The sequence below is a fragment of the Neopsephotus bourkii genome, unplaced genomic scaffold (assembly GCF_033783945.1).
Source record: "Neopsephotus bourkii isolate Nb327-2 ecotype Australia unplaced genomic scaffold, CSIRO-AGI_Nbou_v1 NB_940, whole genome shotgun sequence".
Lineage (NCBI taxonomy): Eukaryota > Metazoa > Chordata > Aves > Psittaciformes > Psittacidae > Neopsephotus > Neopsephotus bourkii.
The window spans coordinates 3,717,553-3,742,149 of record NW_026901434.1 but is presented as its reverse complement, the minus strand read 5'-3'; the positions used below and the strand labels follow the sequence as shown (position 1 = coordinate 3,742,149).

Sequence of the window (24,597 nt, the reverse complement as noted above, 5' to 3'; positions counted from 1 at the left end):
ACCCCTAAGTTAGACATGTCAGTATCCCACGGCTGATTCATCACTTGGTGATGCCTCTTTCGGGAAGGTAGTTTCATGATCAAAGCTCAGAGCCAAGGGAGGATGCCAGACCCTTACAAGATCCTGGTCTGGGAAATGAAAGGAACCTGGGGATACCAGTAACCCCCCTAAAAGAACCTTGGAGAGCTGACTATCTCCAGGAGACAATGACAGAGACTGCAAAAGGCCAGCATGTTTTTCAGCTCTGAGAAGATGGTAGCAGGGACTGATGACCCCACAGCCTGCAAAAACTGCTAAGGGCTACATTGAGGAAAAACATGTAAGTCTACCCTTTGATCTGTATATTTTCAGCGTCTGGATAATGAGGGTTTTATTGTGAAGAATTGTCCAGGGGACACACTGGACAGTTTATCACTCCTTCCCAGAACGATAAAGTGTGCAATACACTAGAGGTGTTGCGCTGAAATGTAGAAAGAAAGGCACTGCTGGGATATTCAGTCAGAATGTCCAACTAGCATGTTTTGGTGCAAATAGCAGTCAAGAGCCAAGAGCACCACAGCCACAGGAAAACACCCAAGAGAAATACAAAGAGATCCAAGTACTGTTTGAGCTGCAACCTAAATCCATTTTGTAAATAGTATGGAATTACTGCCGGGAGCACCAGAATTTTGCAGTTTATTAGAGACCATTCTGGATTTGAGTGAATAGTGCAGATGCTCAGCACTGCTTGAACTACTTGTTTATAGTGATTCTTACACCATGAATGAAGCAGTCCAAAAGGATTGGGGTATTCAAAAAAAAAAAAGTCCTGAACTGAAGTTTAATCTAGCCCCAAAATTCAGTGCTTCCAGTTCCAACTCCAGGCCAAGTTTGGAAGTGGCTGATTTTTACAAGGAATTAATTGACATGACTTAAAAAATTCCTCACCTGAGGATTTGGTAATAAAAATGTTTTTACTTCTATAAATATATTGGGTAAAATGGAATGGGCAGGAAAAGCAATAAATAGATGGAACATTTTTGCCAGTTTTTTACAGGGTCAGCTGTGCTGAGGTGTTCTTACAGTTAATTTAGTAAACTGGTTTTCCTGTGTTTCTGTGTGTATACACACACATATATATAAATACAGAGCATAAATTGTAACTGATTTATAGAGACCAGAATTAGCAGCCTAATTTTTCCATTCCCAGATAATATCATTTCATAAATATGATAATCCAACGATTCACAGTGCTTTGTAATCTGTAAAATAATGTATCACTTCTAGGTGTTAATTAACAGTGATTTCTGTCATTGTCAGATAGAAGGGAAAGGATATTGCAACAGCAGGATCTGTGAGGCTCTGGGATGCTTTGCTCTTTGTTCTTTGCAGCTTACCAGGGCACTGTCATTTATCTCAACTCAGAGCAAGTTTGGTCGTTTTGTGTAGTGATGTTTTTGGAAAGGTTAGTGGATTATCAATAGTCACTTTAGATATACATGCCAAAGAGAAAAGCGGGCAGAGGAAACAGTAATAAAAGAGAGGTTTGAATTCCTTCATGAATTTTTTTATGAGTTGTAAAAGGGCACAGCAGTCAAATCAAATTGATGTTTGACAATCATAGGAGATGTGAATTTTCCTGTGGGAAGTAATGAGGGCTGATTGTCAGAGCATAAGCTACTAATGCACAAAGCAGAAATATTGCTCTCTTGTTGACTCAGGTTCTTTTCTGTAGCCTCTGTGAGTTTTGTTAAACCCATCTATCTATGTAGCGATAGCGTGCAATATCTATACTGTTACAGTTCATAATTTATTATCACTATGTCCTGGATTAAAAGACTCAAAGATTCATTAGGATTGACTTTCTTCTTTGGGGATGCTCTTAGGTATTTTTAAGATTGAGCACTGTAATTTGGGAGAAGATAACACTGTCTTTTTCAGATGTAGAGGTTCAATTCATGCTTCAAGCACAAAACCAAACTTAGAATTAACTGGGAACAAAATCATCTCTCTTACAAATTTGTGAAATGCCTTTGCTAAAGTGCCTTAGTACTTATCCTTCCTACTTCAATTTTTCCTTCACATTCTATGAGAAGCAATTTATCCATCACAGTCTTGTGTTCTACTTTCAACTCACACATCCAAGTTATCTGTGGGTTGCAGCTTTTATAGTGACCTGTCACTCTATCCTGCAGAATGGTCTTGCACAGCAGGTCATTGATCTTCTAGTCTAGCTTGAAGGTAGCTGAGGATTGGAACTAGAATAGCTTAAGGTCCTTTCCAACCCCAACCATTCTATGAGTATATGAAATGCCAGTACAGCTTCTAGCCTTTTTTATATTTTTTTTCCTGATCTTTACTAAAATGATGCATGGATTGTAATACTGGAAATGTATTCTCTAATCACTAAGGATTAGATACCTGTAGCATGGGAATTCTTCCCCTCAGCTGAAGCCATGTCCTAAGCTGGGAAACACCAAGGCAGCCAATTCTGTACTTTCTGGTTCTCAGTATTGCCTTCTGTATTTTCTCGAAACAGTGAAGTATGTGTCAGTAAAAATAATAACAGAGTTACTCAGCTAGCTATACCCCTAAGAGGGTAAGAAGGCACCTATGCACATGCAGTGCTTCAGTAAGAACAACACTAAGCATCTGAAAATTAATATATCATGCAATATAAGAAACAATCTTGGCAGGGACAGTTACAGTTTCTTGTACACCTCTGTAGTGTTGGCACTAAATGACACTGTCCTTCATCTGAGGCCAGATCTCACCAGTGAAATATGGATTCTGAGTCTAAGAACGTACAACAGAGGGAGACAGCTGATCTGCTTCCTTAGCTTTAAGTAAATGAAGTGTTTGAATGGTAGTAAGGATGTGGCATAGCAGGAAACAGAAACCAGGGATGCTCTGTTTCAGGCATGTGATGCTATTGTTTTGTTTTGTGCTACTGCCCAGCAGCAAAAGGCCAGAGGAGACCGTAAGAAGCAGCCTAGGTGATCAAGAGGGGCAGGCAGGAGCAGAGGGCACCACAAGAGAGGAGGCTGGGAGTATGTGATATGGGAAGGGTTTGCAGTTATGGCACCATTCAGGTCTCTGGGGAAAAATAGAAAATGAAGAGAAAGCCAGGAGAAGAATTGTGTTGGAAGGATACCACCGCTAGTTACAACAAAAATAAAAAAAAAGAAACTTAAATAGGAGAAGAGGCATACTGTATTCCTGCAAGTATCCAGGCATTAAGTGACAGTTACATTTCTATCATATGAAACACCACAGACTTTGGTAATACTGCATCATATACAACTTTTTTTCCTTACTTGCTTAATGTGCTGTATGCGTAAAGCTAGGCAGGCTTTCCATTTCCAGTGTAACAGAACTTCAGACACAGTGCTATGGGTGATTTTACATCCAGTGTTGGTGATTGTCATTGCTTGCCATAAATAAAAGTATTATGGGGAAGCAAACCAGTATGTTTTGATAAATGACATCTTCTCTTTCTGAAGTGCTTGTAGATCAGAAAGTGGTTTCAAACTGCATGCCCAAATCAGTTCACCTGGTACAGAAATGTAGCCAGCTGTGACAGGAAATGTGACTGATGGTGACTGCAGTGCTGGCCTGGTGCAGAACCCAGGGACAGCCACCCAGGGCCTGGCTTCTGCTGCTCAGCCTCAGTTTTTAAGCGTGCCATTCAGTCTTTGTTGCTTGGATAGTCTGTCTTTCAACACCCAAAAACATCTTCTTAGGCTGGGAGTCTATAAAGTAAAAATATGAGGACACATAGGATATGGAGTATGCTTGGACTCTGAGTACACACATGGTCTTACTACTGGCCAGACCTGCAGATTGGAGCAGCTTTGGTGGCACCTATTGGACTGGGATGGGAGGAGCTTCCTTGATCTAGTGTGCACCAAATGCAGCTCTCATGGGTGGGATGAAGAAATTCCCTGGGACACGAACACTCCAGCTCCACTCTCTGTAAGAAGTGATACTACTTACAGCAAGCAGAAGAAAGTTTTACCCAAACCACAGGTCCTGCTTTGTAGAGCAGCCAGCTTCCCACATAATTTATGAAATCTGAGGACATCTGAAACTACGGTGCTGTGAGTTGAAATCTGCTATATTAGCAAATACTTAGTAGATAAGACTAAAGCTCTCCACAAACGAGGCACTAAATGGTGATGTATTTTTAAACTTGCAAAGCCTTCTTAATACTGTGAGCAGTAATTTTTGCATTCTAACTGGTTTGACTCCTTGCTTTCCCTAGGGGAAATGGAAGAGTTAGAAACCCTGTGGCTGACTGGTATCTGCCACAATGAGAAGAATGAAGTCATGAGCAGCCAGCTGGACATCGACAACATGGCAGGAGTGTTTTACATGCTTGCAGCAGCCATGGCACTCAGTTTAATAACCTTTGTCTGGGAGCACTTATTTTACTGGAAACTTAGATTCTGCTTCACTGGAGTCTGCTCAGATAGGCCAGGATTGTTGTTCTCAATCAGCAGGGTTAGTATTGCTTTAGTTTTCCCCCTTCAGGCAACAGATAGAATAAAAGCTACCTCCCTAAACCACTGTCTTTTGTTTGATTCCCATTTGGACATTTGAAATACATGTTAGAGCATCAGTGTGATGCTCTGGAGTTGTCAACAGGCTTAGGATATACTTGCAGTCCATGAGACGCCTTTTCTCCATTGGTTTATTCTAGGGTATGAATTATCATATGCCAGGATAATCAGTAATCGTATGCTGAAAACAAATAGATGCAGGGGAAGTTCTGATGAAGAAATGGTAGAGCTGCACAGATGCAGAAAATAGATTAATTTCCCCCAAAAAAAATTCAACTGCTAAATTGGTGACAGACATCAGCTCTCATTTTTGTGCATTTCTTAAGTGATAAAAATATGCTAGGATACTTTTATATGCTTTTCTTGATAGAAAATTTGAATCAACCATATGAGGTCAAACATAAGTGTCATTTATGTTTGGTTAAGCACTAAGAAAGCGTCTAATCAATAATAAATGATAACTTTACCAAACCTGAAGTGCATTTATATATCCAAATAACTGATACCTGTTGTAAAATAAGGGAAGTGTGTACTTGTTCTTATATTCTTTACAAATTAGTTGGGTTTTGTCTTTTTTTAACATAATGGTTTCATTATGTAATTGATTTTGCTGGATTTTTTATATAGCTGAGGAGAATAGAAAATGGTACTAAAATGCCTAATTGCTTTAAAATGTGCTGAAATTACCCTGTTAAGTAAATTGGACTGTATTGGAACTGCATTAAAAATACTCTGCTCTATTCTCTTGGGCATTGTCTGGAAAAGCATATGCGCTTTAACCTCCACATTTTACATTTGAACTTTATACTTTTGGCCTTTTACACATATGAAATTATCCTAATCAATATGGCAGTGTGGAGGGGTGGGGGGAAGTACTCGTTTCAAGGGCAAATGTCTGAGAGTTGCAAGTACACAGCGTTGGAAATGTCAACTGAGCTCACAGGAGTGACCCAAGAGGTTGGAATTAAAAGATAGCTTCAGCCTTTTGCTCAAAATGAACTCAAATTCAGAGCTGGGTTGGGTTTTTTTTTCACATGTACTGGGATAGGAAACAGAAAAGCTAAAATACAATAGCTAGAAACCTTTTTATTTCAGTGACAGTGAAGAGTATCTTAACTTCAAAGGAAATAGCCTCACTGCAGGCTTTTCTAGAGGGGTAGCTCAATCACTGGTTTAAAATAGTAGTGTTTCCATTACTGAAAGTTAGTCACATTTTGTGATGAGACTAGGGAACCTTTTGGGGTCCCTTCTAATCCTTTTTTCTGTGATAAGTAAGGGAGGCCAACATTGGCCACTGGTATTGAAATACTGGTAGTTTTTCTCCTTTAAAGTTCCAACAGATATGGCAGGAATTATTCTCTCATACCAGTGTACATAAATGCTGAAAGAATAGACATGTACTTTAATCTTTCCAGTCATTAGATAAGCAGTGTTTGATTTACTTTTATTGCTAATTAAAAATAGAATGGAAGTATTTAAAATGTACACCTAGTGATTCTATTTGTTTCGAATTACTCATATTACAGGGTATTTACAGCTGCATTCATGGAGTACACATTGAAGAAAAGAAGAAGTCTCCTGATTTTTCTTTGACTAATTCCCAAACCAACATGTTAAAACTACTGCGAACAGCAAAAAATATGACCAATATGAACCCTTCAAGAATTAACTCCCCCAAAAGAACAGCTGATTTTATTCAGAGGGGTTCCTTGATTATGGACATGGTCATGGATAAGGGAAACTTGATATTTTCTGATAACAGATCCTTTCAGACAAAGGACAACTTTTTTGGTGACAACATAAGTGAACTGCAGACACTTCCTGGCAATCGACACAAGGACAATCTTAACAACTATGTTTTCCAAGGTCAGCATCCTCTCACACTGAACGAATCCAATCCAAACACAGTAGAGGTTGCAGTAACAACAGAAGCAAAAGCAAACTCCAGACCTAGGCAGCTATGGAGGAAATCTGTTGAATCTTTACGTCAAGAATCTGTACGTCAGAGCCAAGGTTCCCAGAGGGAAGACGGGTCAGATGAAAACAGGCAGCTTTCAGTGAAAAGCCAAAGATACCTTCCAGAAGAGATCATCCATTCAGATGTATCAGAGACATCAAGCCGAGCTACTTGCCATATGGAACCTGAAAACAACAACAAGCACCACAAAACCAAGGACAATTTTAAAAAGAGGACAGTAGCATCAAAATACCCAAAAGACTGCAGTGAAGTGGAACTGACATATCTGAAAACCAAACAGAGCTCTCCACGGGATAAAATCTACACCATTGATGCTGACAAGGAGCCAGGATTCCGCTTGGACACACCTCAGTACATTGAAAACATTGTCCTTCCAGAAACTATAGAACTTCCTGATGTTTATCAAGATCACAATGACAACTACAGGAAAGCCGAACTTGCTAACAGGACTCCCTCACATAATGAAGACAGTCTTCCAAATAATGACCAGTATAAACTTTATGCAAAGCACTACACTTTAAAAGATAAAAATGCTTCCCTAGTTGACGTGAATGATAGATATAGACAGAATTCTACCCACTGCAGGAGCTGTCTTTCCAATTTACCCACTTATGCAGGACACTATTCGAGCAGATCTCCTTATAAATGTGACGCGTGCTTGCGGATGGGGAACCTCTATGATATTGAAGAAGATCAGATGCTGCAGGATACAACAAACTTATCACTTCCTGAAGAAATATATCAGCATAGTTGGTCACAAAGCAATGCCCTGCAATATAATAAAAAAAACAAGTTGAGGATTAGCAGGCAACATTCTTTTGATAATATTGCTGATAAGTCCAGGGAAATTGATTTTGGAAGACGTTCTCGTAGTATAAGCTTGAAAGAAAGAGAGAAATTTCTACAAAGTAGTCCATATGCAAGCATGTTTAGTGTTCCCTCAAGCAAACTGTTGAGCAACAAGGCCTCACTTTTAACTCATGCTCTGGAGGACAGTAAGCGGAGCAAGTCCCTGTATGCTGTTCACTCAGATGACAATCCCTTTCTGCACTCGTATCGTGATGACCAGCACTTATCTCTTAGGCGAGGTCCAGCTGATCTTTATAAACATTCATTACCAACAAGAGGAAGAAATGATAATTATTTAAGGTCATCCATAAAATCTACAGCATCTTACTGTTCCAGGGATGGTCGGATCCATAATGACATGTACATTTCAGAGCATGTTTTGCCTTATGTTGCAAGTAGGAATAGCTTGTACTCAACTCCAAGGGTTTTAAATTCCTGTAGCAATAGACGTGTGTATAAGAAAAGGCCTAGCCTTGAATCAGATGTTTAAATTTTCCATGAACACTTTATTTATAGGGGAAAAATAGTTGCCACCATCATAGAGGGAGAATTTATCCTTTAACAGTATCCTGATATGGTAAATTATACATAAACCTCTCCCTTTCCCAATGTACTTCTGTACATGAATAAGTAAACTAATATGCTCTTACCTATCCTTTTAAAATATGTCTTGTTGAAAAGGATTAAAAAAATAGCCATTTATGTATGCTTTATATATAAATGGCAAGCTTCACTGAAATAGCCCCAATATATGTTGGCAACTATGCTGTTTTGTATCTAATTATTTTACTATTTTGATTATCCTAATTTATGTTGCTAAATATCATTCAATGTACTTTTGTCCTTAGCAATGTTTAATGATTTTCTAGTACTGGATAAGCAATATGGTATGCATGTAGTATGACACAGACAAAAAGAATTAGGAATGCATTTGCACAGAGTCAAAAATAAGACTCTAAAAGAGAACAGAAAAGGTAGACTTTCAAAAATATATTTGAGCTTCATAATCATTTTCAAAGCCAAATATAAATAATATATATATATATATATAAAACAACAAACTCCAAACCCCAGGACCTTAATAAATGAAGTGCAGTGTTTTAGCACAAGATTAGCATATTTATTCTAGACTGACAGAAAATAAATGGGAAGGTGGCAGGCCCCAACATGTGAACTGCTGTGAACCGAAAAGAAGCCCAGTGGATATTGGTTAATGTTAATGTACAAATGATTTTCTTCTATTGCACATGCACTTACCATTGCAAACTAAGTTCATTGAAAAGTCTGCAGTCATCTTGTCAGAAATTTCACAGCTGCCTAATCCAGAGTATATATTTTTAGATACCACTACATGGCACTTCCTAAGGGGCTGTGGACTTTATTAGTAACCTTGAGGCCTAATGTGTACCTAAGTTTGCATTTGCCCCTTCCTGGTGATTACTCAGGGCTGTATAGTATTTCTTTTGTTCTTCTCTTCCCAAATCAAATCCCAACCCACTGTAGTTCTTTGTTCATAGTGTATTAGTGACATCTAATTAACTGTATGTTAATAGCTGTTAATACAGTATCAAACACCGACAGCCATAAAGTCAGCGTGATCAGTGAGGAGCACAATACCATTTATTTGCACACACAGTGAAGGATGAACACGTTCTGAGGGACTTCTTCCTTCCAGATTATTGTGCATATTTGCTGAACATCAGACCATGTTTTTTAACCTCTCTGATCTAGTCTGTTATATAGATTGAATATATGCACACATAACTAAGGAGAACCATCTTTATTATCACTTACCGGTATGCAGAGATATTCACATAACAGGGGTGCATTGTTATATGACTTCTAGTAAAGATCTGTCAGGTTATTTCACAAAGGATTTGTCATCTACACATCCCATCTTAACCCTACTGGAAAAAAAAACACTAGTTTTTAAGCATAAGGGAGTGTGGAAGAGAAGAGAGGACGCCTTTCACGAGTAGAGCGTACAGCTGTACTTTTAATTTAAGCTAAAGAAGGAAATCTAATTACTTAAATACTTGAAAGCATTCAACAGGTGGTGCTCTACCATACTCTGCTACTCTGAGATTTGCTTTAGATTTTTGTGTAGAGGAGGTTTAGATTATTCAAGCATTATTCCATACATTTCACTGAAGAACAGTGTGCAGGGAAACCATTAGCACTGTGTATTGGAAAATGTGAACATGACCCTACCTTTTCTCTAAACTAACACTCTTTCAATAGCATTTTGCCCATCAGTATCTGCATGCCAGAGGCGCAGGAGGCAAGCTGTTTCATTTGGTACATCACACTGCAGAGCAGAGTGGCAAATGGCAGATAACATAAACAACGTAGAGGGACATTCTTGAATTTTGTTTACAATTCTGTTACTAAACAGCTTTAAGCCAATTTTAACTACCAAACAGTGCAGAATGAGTTCTTAGTATTTACAAATGTATTTGTATGCTCACCATGATGGTGAAGGATGATATCTTCAACGGAATTAAATGTAATGAGATATGGGCTTCCGAGTCATTTTCCTGCTTCCAAAAGACCCAGTATACTTTATTATAAGTATGTTTGGAAAGCATATCTGTGGGTATTCTTTATTCAATATCTGGTTGCAGTTATTGGCCCTGATTCACAGGGTATGCTTTCTGGTTCCTTGCTGGATGTAGTTTTTTATAAACAGAAGATCCTGCTCTGCCCTTAGAGAAATTCACCTTTCTTAGGAGAAGTTGTATGAGCTAAGCAGGACTAGGGTGTTTATTAGATGAATAATACTTTTCATGAGCCAAAACCTTTTCCCAAAGACACAGATATACTAGTTGTCTTAGGTCCTTCCTACAGGAAGGCAAATACAGTGAAGGCATAAATATTGTTGTAATGAGTTTAATAAAAATGTTTCAGGCAAATTTTAATTTCCAATCCAAATCCCAGTATATTAAGAAAAATCTTGAGTATTTTGAACTGTCAGGTGTGTTTCAGCGGGTATGGTATTTGGTATGTCATACCAAAACCTGCCATGCAATCCACGGAGTTTCACCAAGCGAATCATGAAACTCAAGTGGTAGGTAGCTCTTGTTTCTCACATCATCTTAAAGCTCTCAAAATATTTGCTGATCATTCCAAGTGGTTTGTATCATCATCACTATCTAACTAGACACACACAATTCAATATATATACAAGTACTGTATGTGAAGTTGTTGGAAAGATAAATTCACATTAACAACATTTTGTAAGTGAACTGTTCAGATCCAAATGTAAACATCCTAAACCCAGGTGGATTTATCCTTCTGTGAAATGTACAAGCAAATTAGCTATAAACTCATATATTGCAGTGTTTGCTTTTTCTGATTTGAGCAGATTTCTGGTGACTGTAGAGATTTATTATTAGCTGCAAATATGCCATACAACCACCTCCCTTAAACCAAAAGAGATTAGAGACAGAGGGAAGACTTGGTAAGGTTGCAGGAAAGACATGATAAGGTTGCACAGCAGTTGTTCACATGGAAATAAAAGATGCTGCCTTAAAGGAGGGATGGAGAAAGAAACAAACGACAAAATGACAAAACCCTCAACAGATACTGAAAGTAGAGGGAATAAGGATCTGCATGCATTCATTGTTTTGATCTTGGTATATAATATGATCTAATAAAGGGGGAAGAAAAGGCTAAATTGTAGGGTTGTAGGTGAGTAGCTGGTGTGGTTGCAGATGTATAAAAGTAAAGAAGAAGAAGCTGAGAAGTTGAAGGAAAAATCTTCAACAGTAGAGCCACAAGCCACAGCTTGTGAGGCTCAGCTGTAGAGCGTGTGGAATTCTGAGTATTGCCTGAGCTTTGTTGATGTATTTGCACTGACTTTCAATTAAACTGAGATCAAGATTTTCTGTATTTCCCTCTCTCTCACTCTAGCTGCTGCTATTCTTGAAGAGGAGAAAAGAATCTTCCTGCATAAGTGACCATCCTTTCTGTACCTTTCTGGATGGTGCTGGTGACTTGTTGCATTTTCCTGATTACAGCTCTAGCAGTTTGTTGGTCATTCCTATCACCAAGATTTCACGTGACTCCAGCTGGAACTGAATCAGGCTGTAAATGATATGGTCCGTTCTTGGTAGCATATCCTGTAGTGTTACACTGCTCCTGGATGACAACTTTTGTGGAGGCAGGATATTGAATTGCTGAGGAATGGAGTAGGTACATGGAGGTAAAACCAGATACATAGACATACCTGCCTCTTGCTTTTTTTCTCTTTTAAAGACATTGTAGAACTTATTCATGTTTTTGTCTTTCCCTTTTCACAACAGTAAATTTGCCTTTTTCCTTTCAAATGGGTTTTGTGTTCTGCTTGTGTTTCTTAGAGCAGTGTAGCCATCCATTAACTTAATGCATGGAAATAAGATATTTTAATATATAAGATAAAATTAAGGAAAATTAAGAGGTTTTGTATTTCTGGAAAATTTCATTTAATGTTTTTGCAGCTTTTGCTCAGGATTTGTTATTCTGTTATTTAAGGAGTTTGGTTAGGAGAAGGAGTGCTGTGGACAAACAGAAACCAAATCACCACCAGCTCACCGTGTTCTGGCAGCGTCTCATAGACACCTGTCTCTATCTGTGATCTTTCAGGAACACTTAGGAGGTGAAATAAGGCTCACAAGGGAAATCAGGAACGTTTGTTTTTTCCTGGTGAAAATAAATCTTTTTACATTGTTTTAAAGGAAGAAAAAGCTAGAGCTGTATGTCTAGCTTTGGGTTTCAGTGCTAGAAGGGTTTCTGTTGCCAGTGGGGAAAGTTCCCTCTGGATGGTAGTTTAGAGCAGTGAAGGCTTGGGAGCAGATATGTGTAGGGGGTGTCCTGAAAGGTTTTACCTCTCTCCATTAACTTTACCTCTCTCCATTAATTTTGTAGAAAGTATGGGCTTCTAACTTACACATCTCAATTAGGTGGACTTAGAAAAGTAATGGTCTATTCATTCCCAGCCTCAAAAATCCACTCATTAGATATGCAAGTGAGTATGAAGTTAAACCTTGCAGGTGCATATGGGTTCCTGTGCTTCTGCAAGCAGTTACTAAGGTGGCACCTGAAATACAAGTGTCAGGACCTACTCCTTGCAGAATAACTTGCTGTTTTCATATTTCTGCAGTGTAGCATATGCATCTTATGGGGAAGCATATGCATGATGGAGAAAATTTTGGTAGTATTCTTTCCCTTGCTTGGTTCCTCTATACAGAACACGAATTGTGGTATGAATCTAAGTGTCTAAGAGTCAGCTTGGATTTAGGAAGAATTCAAGAGGTGAAACTTTTTTGTTGTTTTACACTGCATTTAAGATGTTTGATATATAAAATCTAGCAAAAACAGATCTTTTACAGCAAAATACTCTCCTAGTTAATACAGAAGAATACCTGTGGCTTGGCTAGATTGTGTTAAGTGTCAGACATCACATCACGTGCTTCTGGGTGGAGTATCATACATTCCCTTGCTAAACCTTCCCTGTCCTAGCTCTAGTCCTGTATTAGCTGAAAAGTGCTTTCAAAGTAGGTATCTTTCCTGTATAGGGCAATCTGGTTTGCAGTGTAAAAACTGTTTTCCAGTGACGGACTTGAATTGTTCGCTTTACCAATGTTATTTTTTAATCTAAACTTCCTTCCTATTGAGAGATAAGCCTTCAAAGTATAATAGTGCTGAAAGAAAAAGCATAAAGGCCTTTTAAAGTATGACTTAGGATATAAGCCATTTCTCTGCCCAAACTCACCTGTACTGTCTTTTTTTTAATGTAATAGCAACATGTTAGTATTTGCTATCACTAGGAGGGAGCACAGTTTAATCACAGCTGTGTATTTATTGGTGGATGTAAGTGCAAATACAGACAGGTATGTGATATGACAGAGGAATGGCTCAACCTGCTCTGGCTGGAGTCACCTGTGAAGCTGTGGGTAAACTGGAGTCGCCTCAAGACCATCGTGTCTCTTCCATCACTCTGGTCATGCAGACTTTTCTGTCTTGTGCACATGTTGTACAGAGTGTGAAATGCTTGTTGATGCTCAGCTTTCATCATGGAACGAATCCCATGTTCACCCTCATTGCAGCATCACTGTGGTGTTTGTGGGATGGAGAGGTGGTTGGTCGTGCTCTCTGGTGTCTGTTGCCCTGTTAAATGGGAGCAGAAATCCTGCCTTGCTTCTCTCAGCTCTGCTGGGGAGGGTTCCTGCGCTCACTGTAAATAAGCTCCTCATTTATGTCACTTCAGCCAAGCTTTTGATTTTTTGTGTGTGCCCGGCTTCTCTCAACCTCTGTACAGAGTATGCTGTCTCAAACTACGTGCTCTTCCAATGTCCTGCAACTTTGGAAGTCAGGATTACAAGCATACATTGCCCTGCACTGCAGTGAGAATGCACTTAGTGCTTTTCACAGGTTCATGAGCTTTTTTATGAACTGCAGAATAGACCTGCTGTGATTCAAGCTGTTTTGTTTTTAAATGAATGCCAGTCTAACAGCTGTAAGAATCCATTGCTGATTTTGTGATGATTTTGTCATATCTATAATTTAAGAACCAGAAATAATGTAAGTAAAATTAACTTACCTCACTATTTACCAGGTTTTTGTTGGTTTGCACTTAAATGACAGTTTTTACTCCTTTTGTTTAGTTCTTTACCTGTATTGAAAACAATGCTAAATTAGTAGAGAATATAACCATGCTGTAACATTGTCATGCAATACCTTTATTAGTAGATAACCACACTAAATATAGTATTACATATTTAAAAGAGAGATGGGTTTAACTCTCCAACTCTTAAGAAGTAGTGGTGATAAGCAGTTATACTCCTAGATGTTTTGTCCCTTCCCTTTTGTATTAGTATTTGTTTTCACTAATATATTTCAAAAATTATATTTCTATGTGCACGTTAGAAAACTGTGAAAATAAATACCAGTAAATATTGTGATACTTATTCAGTGCACTGTAAAGTTCCAAGTGAGATGATATTTTGCTTGGGAATTGATGAAGGTTTCCTCCCTTCTCATAAATGATACTAAGCTTTAATGTGGCCAATGATAATATTTACAGTGACATGAAATTTGAATGGAGAATGTCTTGTTTTGCACTTCTAGTACTGTTAGAAGAAATTATATGTTTTTTCTCAGCAAATGCATTATGAGTACACTTTTTATTTGTGCATTGCGGTACATAAGAATAGCTGTTTTGAGGAGATTTGTGTTACATCATTACTACAGGATTTTTTAGTCTGGTATGTTTTTATTGAGCCCATTTAATAATTTATTATTTAATATTTAATGGCACAAACCTTTTGGAAATATAGTTTGGCTTCTTTTTTACATTACAAATCCTGTATTTGGACTCAGTTAATGCAGTCAAAGGCCCTCTCAAGTCTGCTGGGCCTCCCCGTGCTGCTGTGGAAGGGGACCTTTCTTGTTCACTTTTGGGACAAGATAAGAGGAGTTGAGAAGAATGTTGGAGGGTGTGTTACGCAACATTTGAAGTGTCAATGATCTTCAAGAGTGAAACAAAAATGAAACTGGAGGTTCACAGCTCCCCACACCAGCGGGTGGTCTGTGACAGGCTGCGGGGTGTGTGGTTTCTGGAGGAAATGATAATTTATAGCTAAAGCAATTAGAGTTCTACAGAAGTTTCTGAAAGTCACTGAAAAAAACAGGAGCTGTTTTGGGGTTGGGTTTTTTTTAAAGCCAAAGTCTTCATGTTTTCATACGAGGTTTCACGGGAAAATGGGCCAAAGAATACAACTAAATATGCAACAGATTAATTCTATGGAAAAGGGTGTCCTGTCATCTTGATATGCACAAGCATATTAATGGTAATGGGAATAATGTGTCTATTTTTCCTGTACATTGCTATGTAGGTTGCACTATTTTGAATGATACAAGCCCGATATTTTAATTACCAAATACCAGGAGAAGCTGTTTATTAATAAACTTGTTAACTTAAATATATATACAGTATACACACGTGTGCGTGCATACACTTTCCAACCTAGTCATGTGTGAATCATCTCCCAAAGCCGTGGGACACATTTCAGCAGGGCTTTATTTTAATGGATTCTCTTCTCTTTGCCAAACCTCCTACATCCCAAGTTCTCTAGCACCATTTATTGTAGGGTTTGATACCTAGTACAGAAGAGGCTGAAAGATGTGCTGGGATCAGGATTGAATTGTGCTAAGACAGGTAAACACACACAGCAGAGGAGAGTTCCTGTCCAAAAAAGCTGGAAATGGCACTCACTATAAATAGCAAAGACATGGGAAAAGGATGTTTTCTTATACGTTTCTGAAAATTCATGTCCAGAGAGGGTCTATTGGCCTGGTGACTGACTTTAACATTCTGTCCCAGCTTACACGATCCTTATCTGGTCATTTAAACATGTTATACAAGGTAGCTGAGAAAGAATACCTAAACCCCCCAAATTCCTAGGGAAGATCAGCTGATGTGTGCACCAGTGCCTGCCCATGCACACTGGGCGGTTTCCAAAGCTGGTTTTTCACCCAGAGGCAGTATTTAGCTGTGGTGTTTGTCATAATTCCTTTTCTCAATGCACAGGCTTCTGAGCTTGCTGTTACTGGTGATGTGGAGATTTTTACCAAGAGATGACTGTGGTATTCAGCTTCTTTTCTAAAGTTACAAAGCTCTAACCAAAAAGTATAAAAAAAAAAAAAAAGCAACAAAAAAAAACTTGGAATCATTTAGGTTTTTGAATTTATTTTTTTTTTCCCAAAGGGAGAGTTAGATATTAATTTTTCCACCTTAACTGAGAAACTGAAAATTCTGTAGGGTCAGATTTTGTCTGTGATTCATTGCAAGTATGTCTTGGAGAAGAACTTGGAACCAAATCCTTCATCAGCAAGAAGAAAAGTTTTGCTTAGTTCACTTTTACCTGGCCAAGGTCTGGATTCCAAATTAAGGCAAAACACCTTTTGACTTACATAGGGATGTGTTAGGAGTGATGGGAGAACAGATATTTGGTGCAGTTCACACTGAGAATTAAAAACCCCCAAACCACACCTAATGTTGCAGAAGTATGGAAGGTGCATCATGTAAAACTGTGTGCAGCTGGGATAGGAACAAGTGACTTCTAGTAAGAACTGTTTTCAGGTTATACTTGATATCAGCTATAATAATTTGAAATAGTCTTACTCATTTCAGAACGTCCACTTTGCACTGGTGAAGAACAGCTTGATTTCTCTGTCTTCACACCTCATTCCCACATGCACATGCACAGTGTATCTTGCGTCTTCCATGTTGAAACCAGAAGGCACAAACAGAATTCATTAATGTGTTAGGCAAACTCCTACCTGATTCTTAACGAAGTAGGCTATTTTTATGCAAAATTTACATCTATCCATTTCAGATTCTCTCAGGAGCACTTCACCTGTGAGTTAATAATGTTAATTTTAATTCATTGGATTCAGATTTACACTAATCCTGAAGAGCATTTTGTGCTTCCTTTCATCCTGTGTAACTATTTTTGCTGGCTTAGATGAAACCACTGATATTTCTGTGCTGCTAAAAAAACCCCACCAGAAGTATTTTAAAATCTCAAATTACATTTTTAAAAACATTTTAACCTGTTTACTTGAATAATGTGAGTTTAATGTGTTGTCCTGATGAGTCTTTGTATACATACATGTACATATATAAGCTATATATAAGCTTTATATATGTGTATATGTATAAAGTTTTTGGGGAGAATGATGGGCAAGATGAAAATTCATCATTGTGACCCAGATTCTAACAGTTTCAAGTAATATATTGCTATTTTGAGTTTGATTAGACATTTTTTGCAGTTGAACTCTCAAAACCAAGATGTAACTGGAAATCAGTACTGGATCTTCAGCCATCATCCTAAGACCAGGTTAGTTTAATTTTTGTCTTGAGAAACTAAGAATTCATAATATTAACTTAGGATTTTGCTCAGAAAGAAACTCGCTATAGTGCAGTTGGAAAAGTATTCTTGTTCTGATGAGAGAAAAATCCCCAGGTGTACTAATCTGAGCTACTTACCAGGGCATTGATATACGTTGCAGTAGAAGAAACTTGCATTCTGTAATAACATCTTGCCACAAATCTTGGAACCGTTTGATTCCATGCACAGTAAATTAAAAAGCCAAACTTCTGTTATTTACTTGTGCAATTTACCATAGCACTCTTAAGAGTTTAATATTTAAAACCAAAAGGTAAATCATAAATTCCTGATTGTTAGCAAAGAACGGCAGAGCTTTGAAGGCCTCTTAACACTTGGGGAAATAAATTGGGTTGTTAAAATAGAAATAAAAGAACACTGGTGAAATGGAATCAAGCATAAAATAATTTTTAAGATATTCATAGTCTAATGGAATCTTCAAAAGGAAGGGTTTAGGGAACAATAGAATAATTACGAGCTAGTTTTGACATCCCAATTAATGCCTGGTTTATTAGGTAGGATTAGCAAACTGAAATAAATTTTAATACACGTTTCTGTGCACACACGGTGCTAACTGCCGTGTTAGAGTTACACATACATCCGGCTACCCCTGCACCCCTCTGTCCCTGCCTCTGGAATCCTGATGGCATTGGGATCTACCCATAGCACACATTGCAGCTTGAAGGAGCTGGGATGTTCATGCTCTTCTCCCCATGGTACGCATACACCACCTCACAGCAGTTCACCCCAACACAATGCATGACTGAGTGCTAATACTGTATAAATATTTTGAACATATCTAAAACAAATGTTTGCTTCAAACTTTTTATGATAGAGAAATATATAATTATTATGGTTGTCTTACAAATTGTATTGTGTTAATTTTTTTCGTTAAATATGTAGAAAAACATTAAGGGAATGGGGGACTCGAATGTCTGGCGTACCGAAATGTATATATTTGGGGAAAACACACGTGCCAAGTATAACATGATGTAAAAATTGTAAATATATGAAAAAAACATTTTTCTAATAAAGGTAATTTCTGCCAATTGATATGAAAATGGACAATGGTATCATTCTTGCCTGCCTTCCTAGTTAAATGGTACAAGATGAAGCGTCATCTATGACTAAGGTTTTTTGTCAGGAGTTGATCTGATTTGATTTGAAAGGTGTAAGCAGCCACATGTTCTGAGACATCCTTTGCTGTTAGAAATGATCTAAACATGAAGATGCCTAAAGCTAAAGCTGACAATATGTGCTTGGTGGTCTCAGTTTAATTTATTTCACAAAAGGGATGGATACAGTTAATTTATGAAAAGCTCATTCCATGTGAGAAGTCTGCTTTGATTTGAAAGATGCTCCATCAGCAGAAAGAGTGGTGGGACCTAAGCTGAGGATGGCCCATTAAGTGGGCCATCTCTATCCTGAAATACATCAGATGCACAAAATTCGGTAGGCCTGCATGAGGAGATTTTGACTGTGGAAGTGTGGGAGCTCTTTGGGCAGTTGTGAAGGCAGCATCCAGCACGAGAAGGAGGAGGAGCTCGTGTCCTGCCAGGAGCAATGCCATCGCTGAGAAGACCTGGAGAGCTGGGCTGTGGAGTGCTCCCAGCATGGCAATGCTCTCAGAGGTTGAGCAGGTGAGGATGGGGAGAAGAAACAAGGGGGGTGAGAAAATGGCAGTGATGTCTCACATCTTCTATAACTTTGGTAATCAGCAAGCTTGCTTACTGTTCTCCTTAATCAGGACTTAAATCAAAATGGAGGTTTTAGTGGAGGAATCAAAATCTTTCCCAATTTCTCTATCTGTTTGTCTAGCCAGAGGAGCTAAAGGAGCAAGGTTCCCCACTCCTAAATGGTTCTGAAGGACCCCATTTTCCAGGATGTCTTATCAGCTGATGAAAGTCTTCCTTGATTTCACAAAATGGGTATAAATAAACCCTTGGCAATTAGAACAATGTTCTTTGGGGCAGTGGGATGAAAGTCATTATATAAATCCAAAGCATCATTTCAATAAATGTGCTTCATGTTCATACAAAAATGACAGGAGGTGAAAGGCTGCTTAAAGATATCTTACAGCAGAATGGTCCCATCTATTTGTTCCAAGATAAACATGACTACACAGACATGATGAGAGATACAAAATTGGAATTCTGTCCTTAATGAGGTTTTTAATCAGTAATGACTGCTGGGCTTACTGTCCCCTGCTAGAAAGCAGTTTTAAAGGGACACCCCACTCTACTTTTATCTAAACATGATATAAATTGAAGTATGCCCAGGTTATTGAGTCTTTACCTGGTCTTGAATCTTTATTTTTATGGAATGGACAGGCTGATCAGCTCTGCACAGTCGCACATGATGATCAAAGAGGCTTTGGTTCACCTGCAGTGGTGTCCTCCAAAGGCCCAAATCAAGTCCTTCGGTCATATAGAAGAAATAAGAGTCTCTACAGGAAATGGGTAATGCTGGACATAGCCCATGCAACTTGGCCTGGAATCACTCTTGTGCCTCCTGTCCTCTGGCTGAGGAGGGGGCTGGCAGTGGTGCCCAGGCTGCTCCTTCCACTTACTGGTGCAGCTCTGAGTCATCTCAGCTTCAGCTTTCATTCCTTTGGGGATCTGGTTCTAAGAGTCATACTCTCCCCAGTCGTTCTTTCAAGTCAAGTCTTTGCTGATGTGTCTGTGTCAACCGTCAGTCTTCTAAGACCCTGCTTACTAAAAAAAAGTCAATTTTAGGTGGTGCCTGGGAAATGGAAGCTTTTTAATTCTGACATAGTGGGCATGGAGAAATGCTCATAGCACACACTGCGATTCACCCAGTGTGAACATAAATGTCTCACTGTAATTTGGAGGCAAACCCATCTATTTTAAGGCCACCAGCTGAAGTCTGCTCATCTCTACGTACAGGGACACCCATCCATCCTACTTCTTGTGGTGTTTGCCCCTTATCACACTAGACACTCTTCTTCTAACAAACAGCTACACGCAGCATTAGCTTCCTCTTGCGGATACGCTGCATTACAAAAGCCAAACTGTGGCTTTCAAAAATTCCATTATTGATCTATTGTGTTATCTTTGGCCACTGCTATTATTGTCCCACTTGGCAGTTTCCTTCAGAGGGCATCTCCCCATGCACAGCACAGCTTGTAACTCTGTCCGCCTGTCTGCTGAAGACAGGAAGTTCCACATACTGATTTTCTCTGCATTCATTTTCTGTCTGCAGTTTCCCCAAAATTACCTCCTCTGTGGGGGTAATTTATGGACTATTTGTTTATTTGCCACTAGTTAGCTGGCACAGAACCATCATTACAGATGTTGACTGCATTCTGTTCAAATCAGTGTGCTTAAATCTTACTTATGAGATGTAAATTATAATGCAAGTGATGATCTGAGGTTTCTTAGCATCACAATAGGCAACAGGGAAAGTTACTGTAGAAGATAATCAGGGCTAACATTGTTCACGCAAGGTTACTGCAAGGTCGAAGACATTTTCCAGTGGTGTCCATGCAGCTCCAGGTGTAATTTGACACCAAGAATCCTTAACACCCCCTCTGTGCTACGAAAGCTCCCAAGTTCCACCGGCCCCCGGCCCCAGCACAAGCTCAGTTTAGCAGCCAAGCCAGTCACAGGCGGCACTAGTGGTACCGCAGGCTGGGGCCAAGGCCCGCGGCAGAGCCGGGCACGGTAGAGCCGGGCAGGACACGGCAGATCCAGGCAGGGCAGGGCAGGGCAGGGCAGAGCTGGTTGCAGGGTGCATCCGCTCACCCCAGGACAGCGACTTCGTTGAGCCCGGCCACCGCAGCCTGTTCCTGCCTCCCGTCTCTGCGCTGAGGGGAACTCGACCGCACCGCCAGCTCCCGCTGGCACCGTGGGCTCTGGGGCTTGACCGCCTTTGCCTTTCCACCGGGAAGGGGATTTGGGTGCACTGACGATCGTCTGTGAGGAATTCCGGTGATAGTTCGCTTTCGAGTCACTGGAGGTTTTCCTCATGGGGAACAGATCCATTATATTAGTATATATTAATGCACATTTATCTACTGCGGATGCTTCCCTGCTTGCCTAGTGGTTTAACATGCAGTGCAGCGGAGAGAAAACTTTTCTAACACATCCCTTGATCTGTAGCAGAGCTGTAATATTCAAACTCAGATGATTCACAGAGGAAATCGCAGACAGGAAAAATGCTAAATCTCTGAGGATCCACCTTTGAAAAAAATATGCTGCTGATAGTGGATGTATAGAAACCCACATCTGTTTTTCAGTTGTCCTCACCAGTGGCTCCAATATGTGTGAAGGCAGTTGAGAAATGATGTCTCAGTGGCCTGATGGATCTGCCAGCTCTGAACTCAACTGAAACCTCTCACAAGACCCCGCTGAGCTCATGATTTCTAGCAGCCTTGGCAGAAACTAATCCAGGTCTTCACAGAAGCCAGACCTTCCACCTGCAGGCAGGCTGCACAGCCACCCCTTGGAGCCCACCAGAGAGTGACACTCACCCTGTCACGGAGAGGGAACTTCCAGTACAAGTGCCAGGACGAGGTGAATCTCGGGTTAGTTTGCAGCGTGGGGTATGCTGGCTTGTTTTTGTCTATTGAGGGCTTCCTGCGTTGAAAGCTTCCCAGTTCTTTACCTCTCCAAACAGATTTCCAATCTTGAACTTCCCAAGGCACTTGCTTGTAAGGCTTGTGAGTTGCTGACAGGGTGGTATCTTGAGGCATTTTAGACAGGCTGAGAGATAAGGCTCCAGGGGAGACCTTACAGCAGCTTCCAGTGCCTGAAGGGGCTACGAGAAAGCTGGAAGGCAAAAAATTGACAAGGAAGTGTAGTGATAGACAAGGGGGAGTGGCTTTAAACTGCCAGAAGAGAGATTGAGATGAGATCTTAAGAAGTTCCTAAGAAGGTGAGGCACTGGCATAGGGTGCCCAGAGAAGCTGTGGCTGCCCCATCCCTGGCAGTGTTCAAGGCCAGGGTGGATGGGGCTTGGAGCAACCTGGTCTAGTGGAAGGCGTCCCTGCCCGTGGCAGGGGGTTGGGACTGGATGAGCTTGAAGGTCCCTTCCAACCCAAACCATCCTGTGATTCTGTGACTATATGCACAGCATACTGGCAGTCAGGGCAGTAACATTTCAGTGTATGTAAAGAGATATGAAAGCTACAAAGAGCAGAAAATCTGACCACACAGCTCTAGAGAGAAAAAATGCAATGTGAACCTGGTTTGAAAGCCTAGCACCATTATTGAAGTGTCGTTATGGAAGTGTGTCATTCCACTAATTACCCTGCGTACTGGTGTTGTTTGGCATTTCAGAGACTTGGCTATGCGCAGCTCTGTCCCTCTGTCCTGCACAGGGAAAAGCAAATCAAGAGGTAACCATAACAGGCATTTCTCTATGCTCAGGGGAAAACAGGCATCTTGGACAGCTTTTCCTCCCAGTTTCTGGGTCAGTATGATTTCATCAGGTGAGAGGTTTGCCAAACGAAGAAAAAGCTTTTGCAGTGGTACCACAATACCATGATGCTGATTTTTACCCTCCTCTTTACCAGTAAGAAAAATATGACAAACTATATAATTCTCCTGGTGGCTGAAATGCCTCTGAGTTTCTTTACTGCAGTTATAAAAGGAGAACCATTTATGTACCTTCGAGAGGACAAAAGTTGCAGGAATATGGTTGGCTAGAGTAACTCTGATTTTCTTCTAAGAACAAAATTGCTGTTGCATTCATTTGGCCACAGTGAGTGTTTCCTAATATGGGCTTCAAAAATTGCAGTGCATGTTAATTCCTGTTACCCTTTTTGTTTTATATGTGAATGTGTGTGAAAAGCTTATGCTTAAAGATAGGGGTGGGGAGGATGCTGAGGGTTTTTGCTATGGGAGACTCTTCCAGATAGAACTAGACAGCACTAAGAATTCTACAGAAAATGGCACAGATCTCTTTGAACATGCTTCTCACCTGCAAGAGCAGCTTGCAGTAGGCCTTAGCCAACCAAGAAGATAATGTAATTATAATGAAAAAGTCAGATCTCAAATTGTTACTCCATTTTTACCCTACATTTTTACCATTTTTACCCTAAACAGAAATGCTGGAATGATAATCTGGTCCTGTTTTGCACAGCTTTAAATCCACTGCTGTTCCTTTCCAGGGGTGCTCTAGTATCTTGGCCAATGGGAGCACTCAATGTGACTTTAAGTATATTTGTACTTTTGTTTGCTTTCATGTCTCTCTTTGTTGAACTAAAAAGTTCTGACATTATCACCTTCCTTCTTACTTTCCATTCTCTCCATCTACTCCTAACAGTTTTCTTCATTCCTGTCCCTGCTAGAACATCATGGAAGTGTGAGCTGCACCTCGAACCTGCATGGTCAGCACATTTCTGCCTTAGTAAAAAGCATTGTAATCTCCATGTTCTTTTCTATTTCTGACTCTATAAAAACTAACATTTCATTTATTGCTGCACTGCCACTCTGCAATGAGAAGATGATTTCAGTATTCATGGCATAATGACATCCATAACTTTTTTTTTTTTCAGATGTTATTTTTGCACTCAAAACATTTGGATAGCTTAAATTATTTCTCCTTGCATGTGTTAATTTTCTAGCATTTCTAAACAGTAACTTTTTTTTCCTTAATATTTGAGTCTCACAGGTCATTTTAGAGCTCCTTCAAATCAGTCTAGCTTGGAATAGAAAAGAAATTGCAGATCCTCTACAGACTGGGGCTAGGGCTGGGAGTTTTAATGAATGCCGGGTAGATTTCCATACTTCTATGTCCTGAATGCCTACGTGTTGTGGTATTGCATTCCATGTGCTGAGGACTTTCTGGGTTAATGTTCCCCATAAAGAAAAAAAAGCTGGATTATGTAATGTGAGGTACTGGGTGAGACTACTAAATCCTTTGAAGTCAGAGAATGAGAAACCCACAGTTTAGGTTATCGAGAAAGGTATTAAATATTGATGCCTTGAGAAAGTGGCACATCTTCAATTCTTTCACATGGAAAGCTTAAAGAATCAAGGGTTTACTTCTTTGGGGCCCTACCTGCAGGTAGCAGAACTGGTCTTGTAGGAAGAAATTGAGTCAAAATGGCCCTATTTGATCCTGGTATTTTTACAAATTCCTCAGAGGAGTGGGTGGCTAGATTGGAGTGTATATGAGCCAGAGTTGCCAGCTCATTGCTCACATCAGTGTACTCCCCAGCTGGTTCTGCATACTTCTGTGGAAATGTTTCTTCTTCCTGAAGCTGAAGAAAAGTAGGATGTGAGGTTATCTGCAGTGTGATGCTTGTGCCCTCTTGCTGTATGTGGGCTACTGC

At 39.7% G+C, this 24,597-nt stretch overlaps 1 protein-coding gene across 3 annotated transcripts in view; it reads left to right on the top strand.

Moving 5' to 3' along the window:
- The window catches only part of GRIN2A (glutamate ionotropic receptor NMDA type subunit 2A), a 180,810-nt gene extending 169,114 nt beyond the window's left edge, over positions 1-11,696 (top strand). Inside the window, exons 13-15 of one of the 3 annotated variants that reach the window (XM_061358300.1) lie at positions 4,244-4,482; positions 6,068-7,668; positions 11,281-11,696. In XM_061358300.1, coding sequence (XP_061214284.1) covers positions 4,244-4,482; positions 6,068-7,668; positions 11,281-11,296 — 1,856 coding nt within the window. In that variant the 3' untranslated portion in view covers positions 11,297-11,696. Of the gene's footprint in view, positions 1-4,243; positions 4,483-6,067; positions 9,888-11,280 lie in introns of those variants that run through there. The other 2 variants (XM_061358299.1, XM_061358298.1) reach the window with 2 other exon arrangements.
- The last annotated feature ends 12,901 nt before the right edge of the window (positions 11,697-24,597 follow it).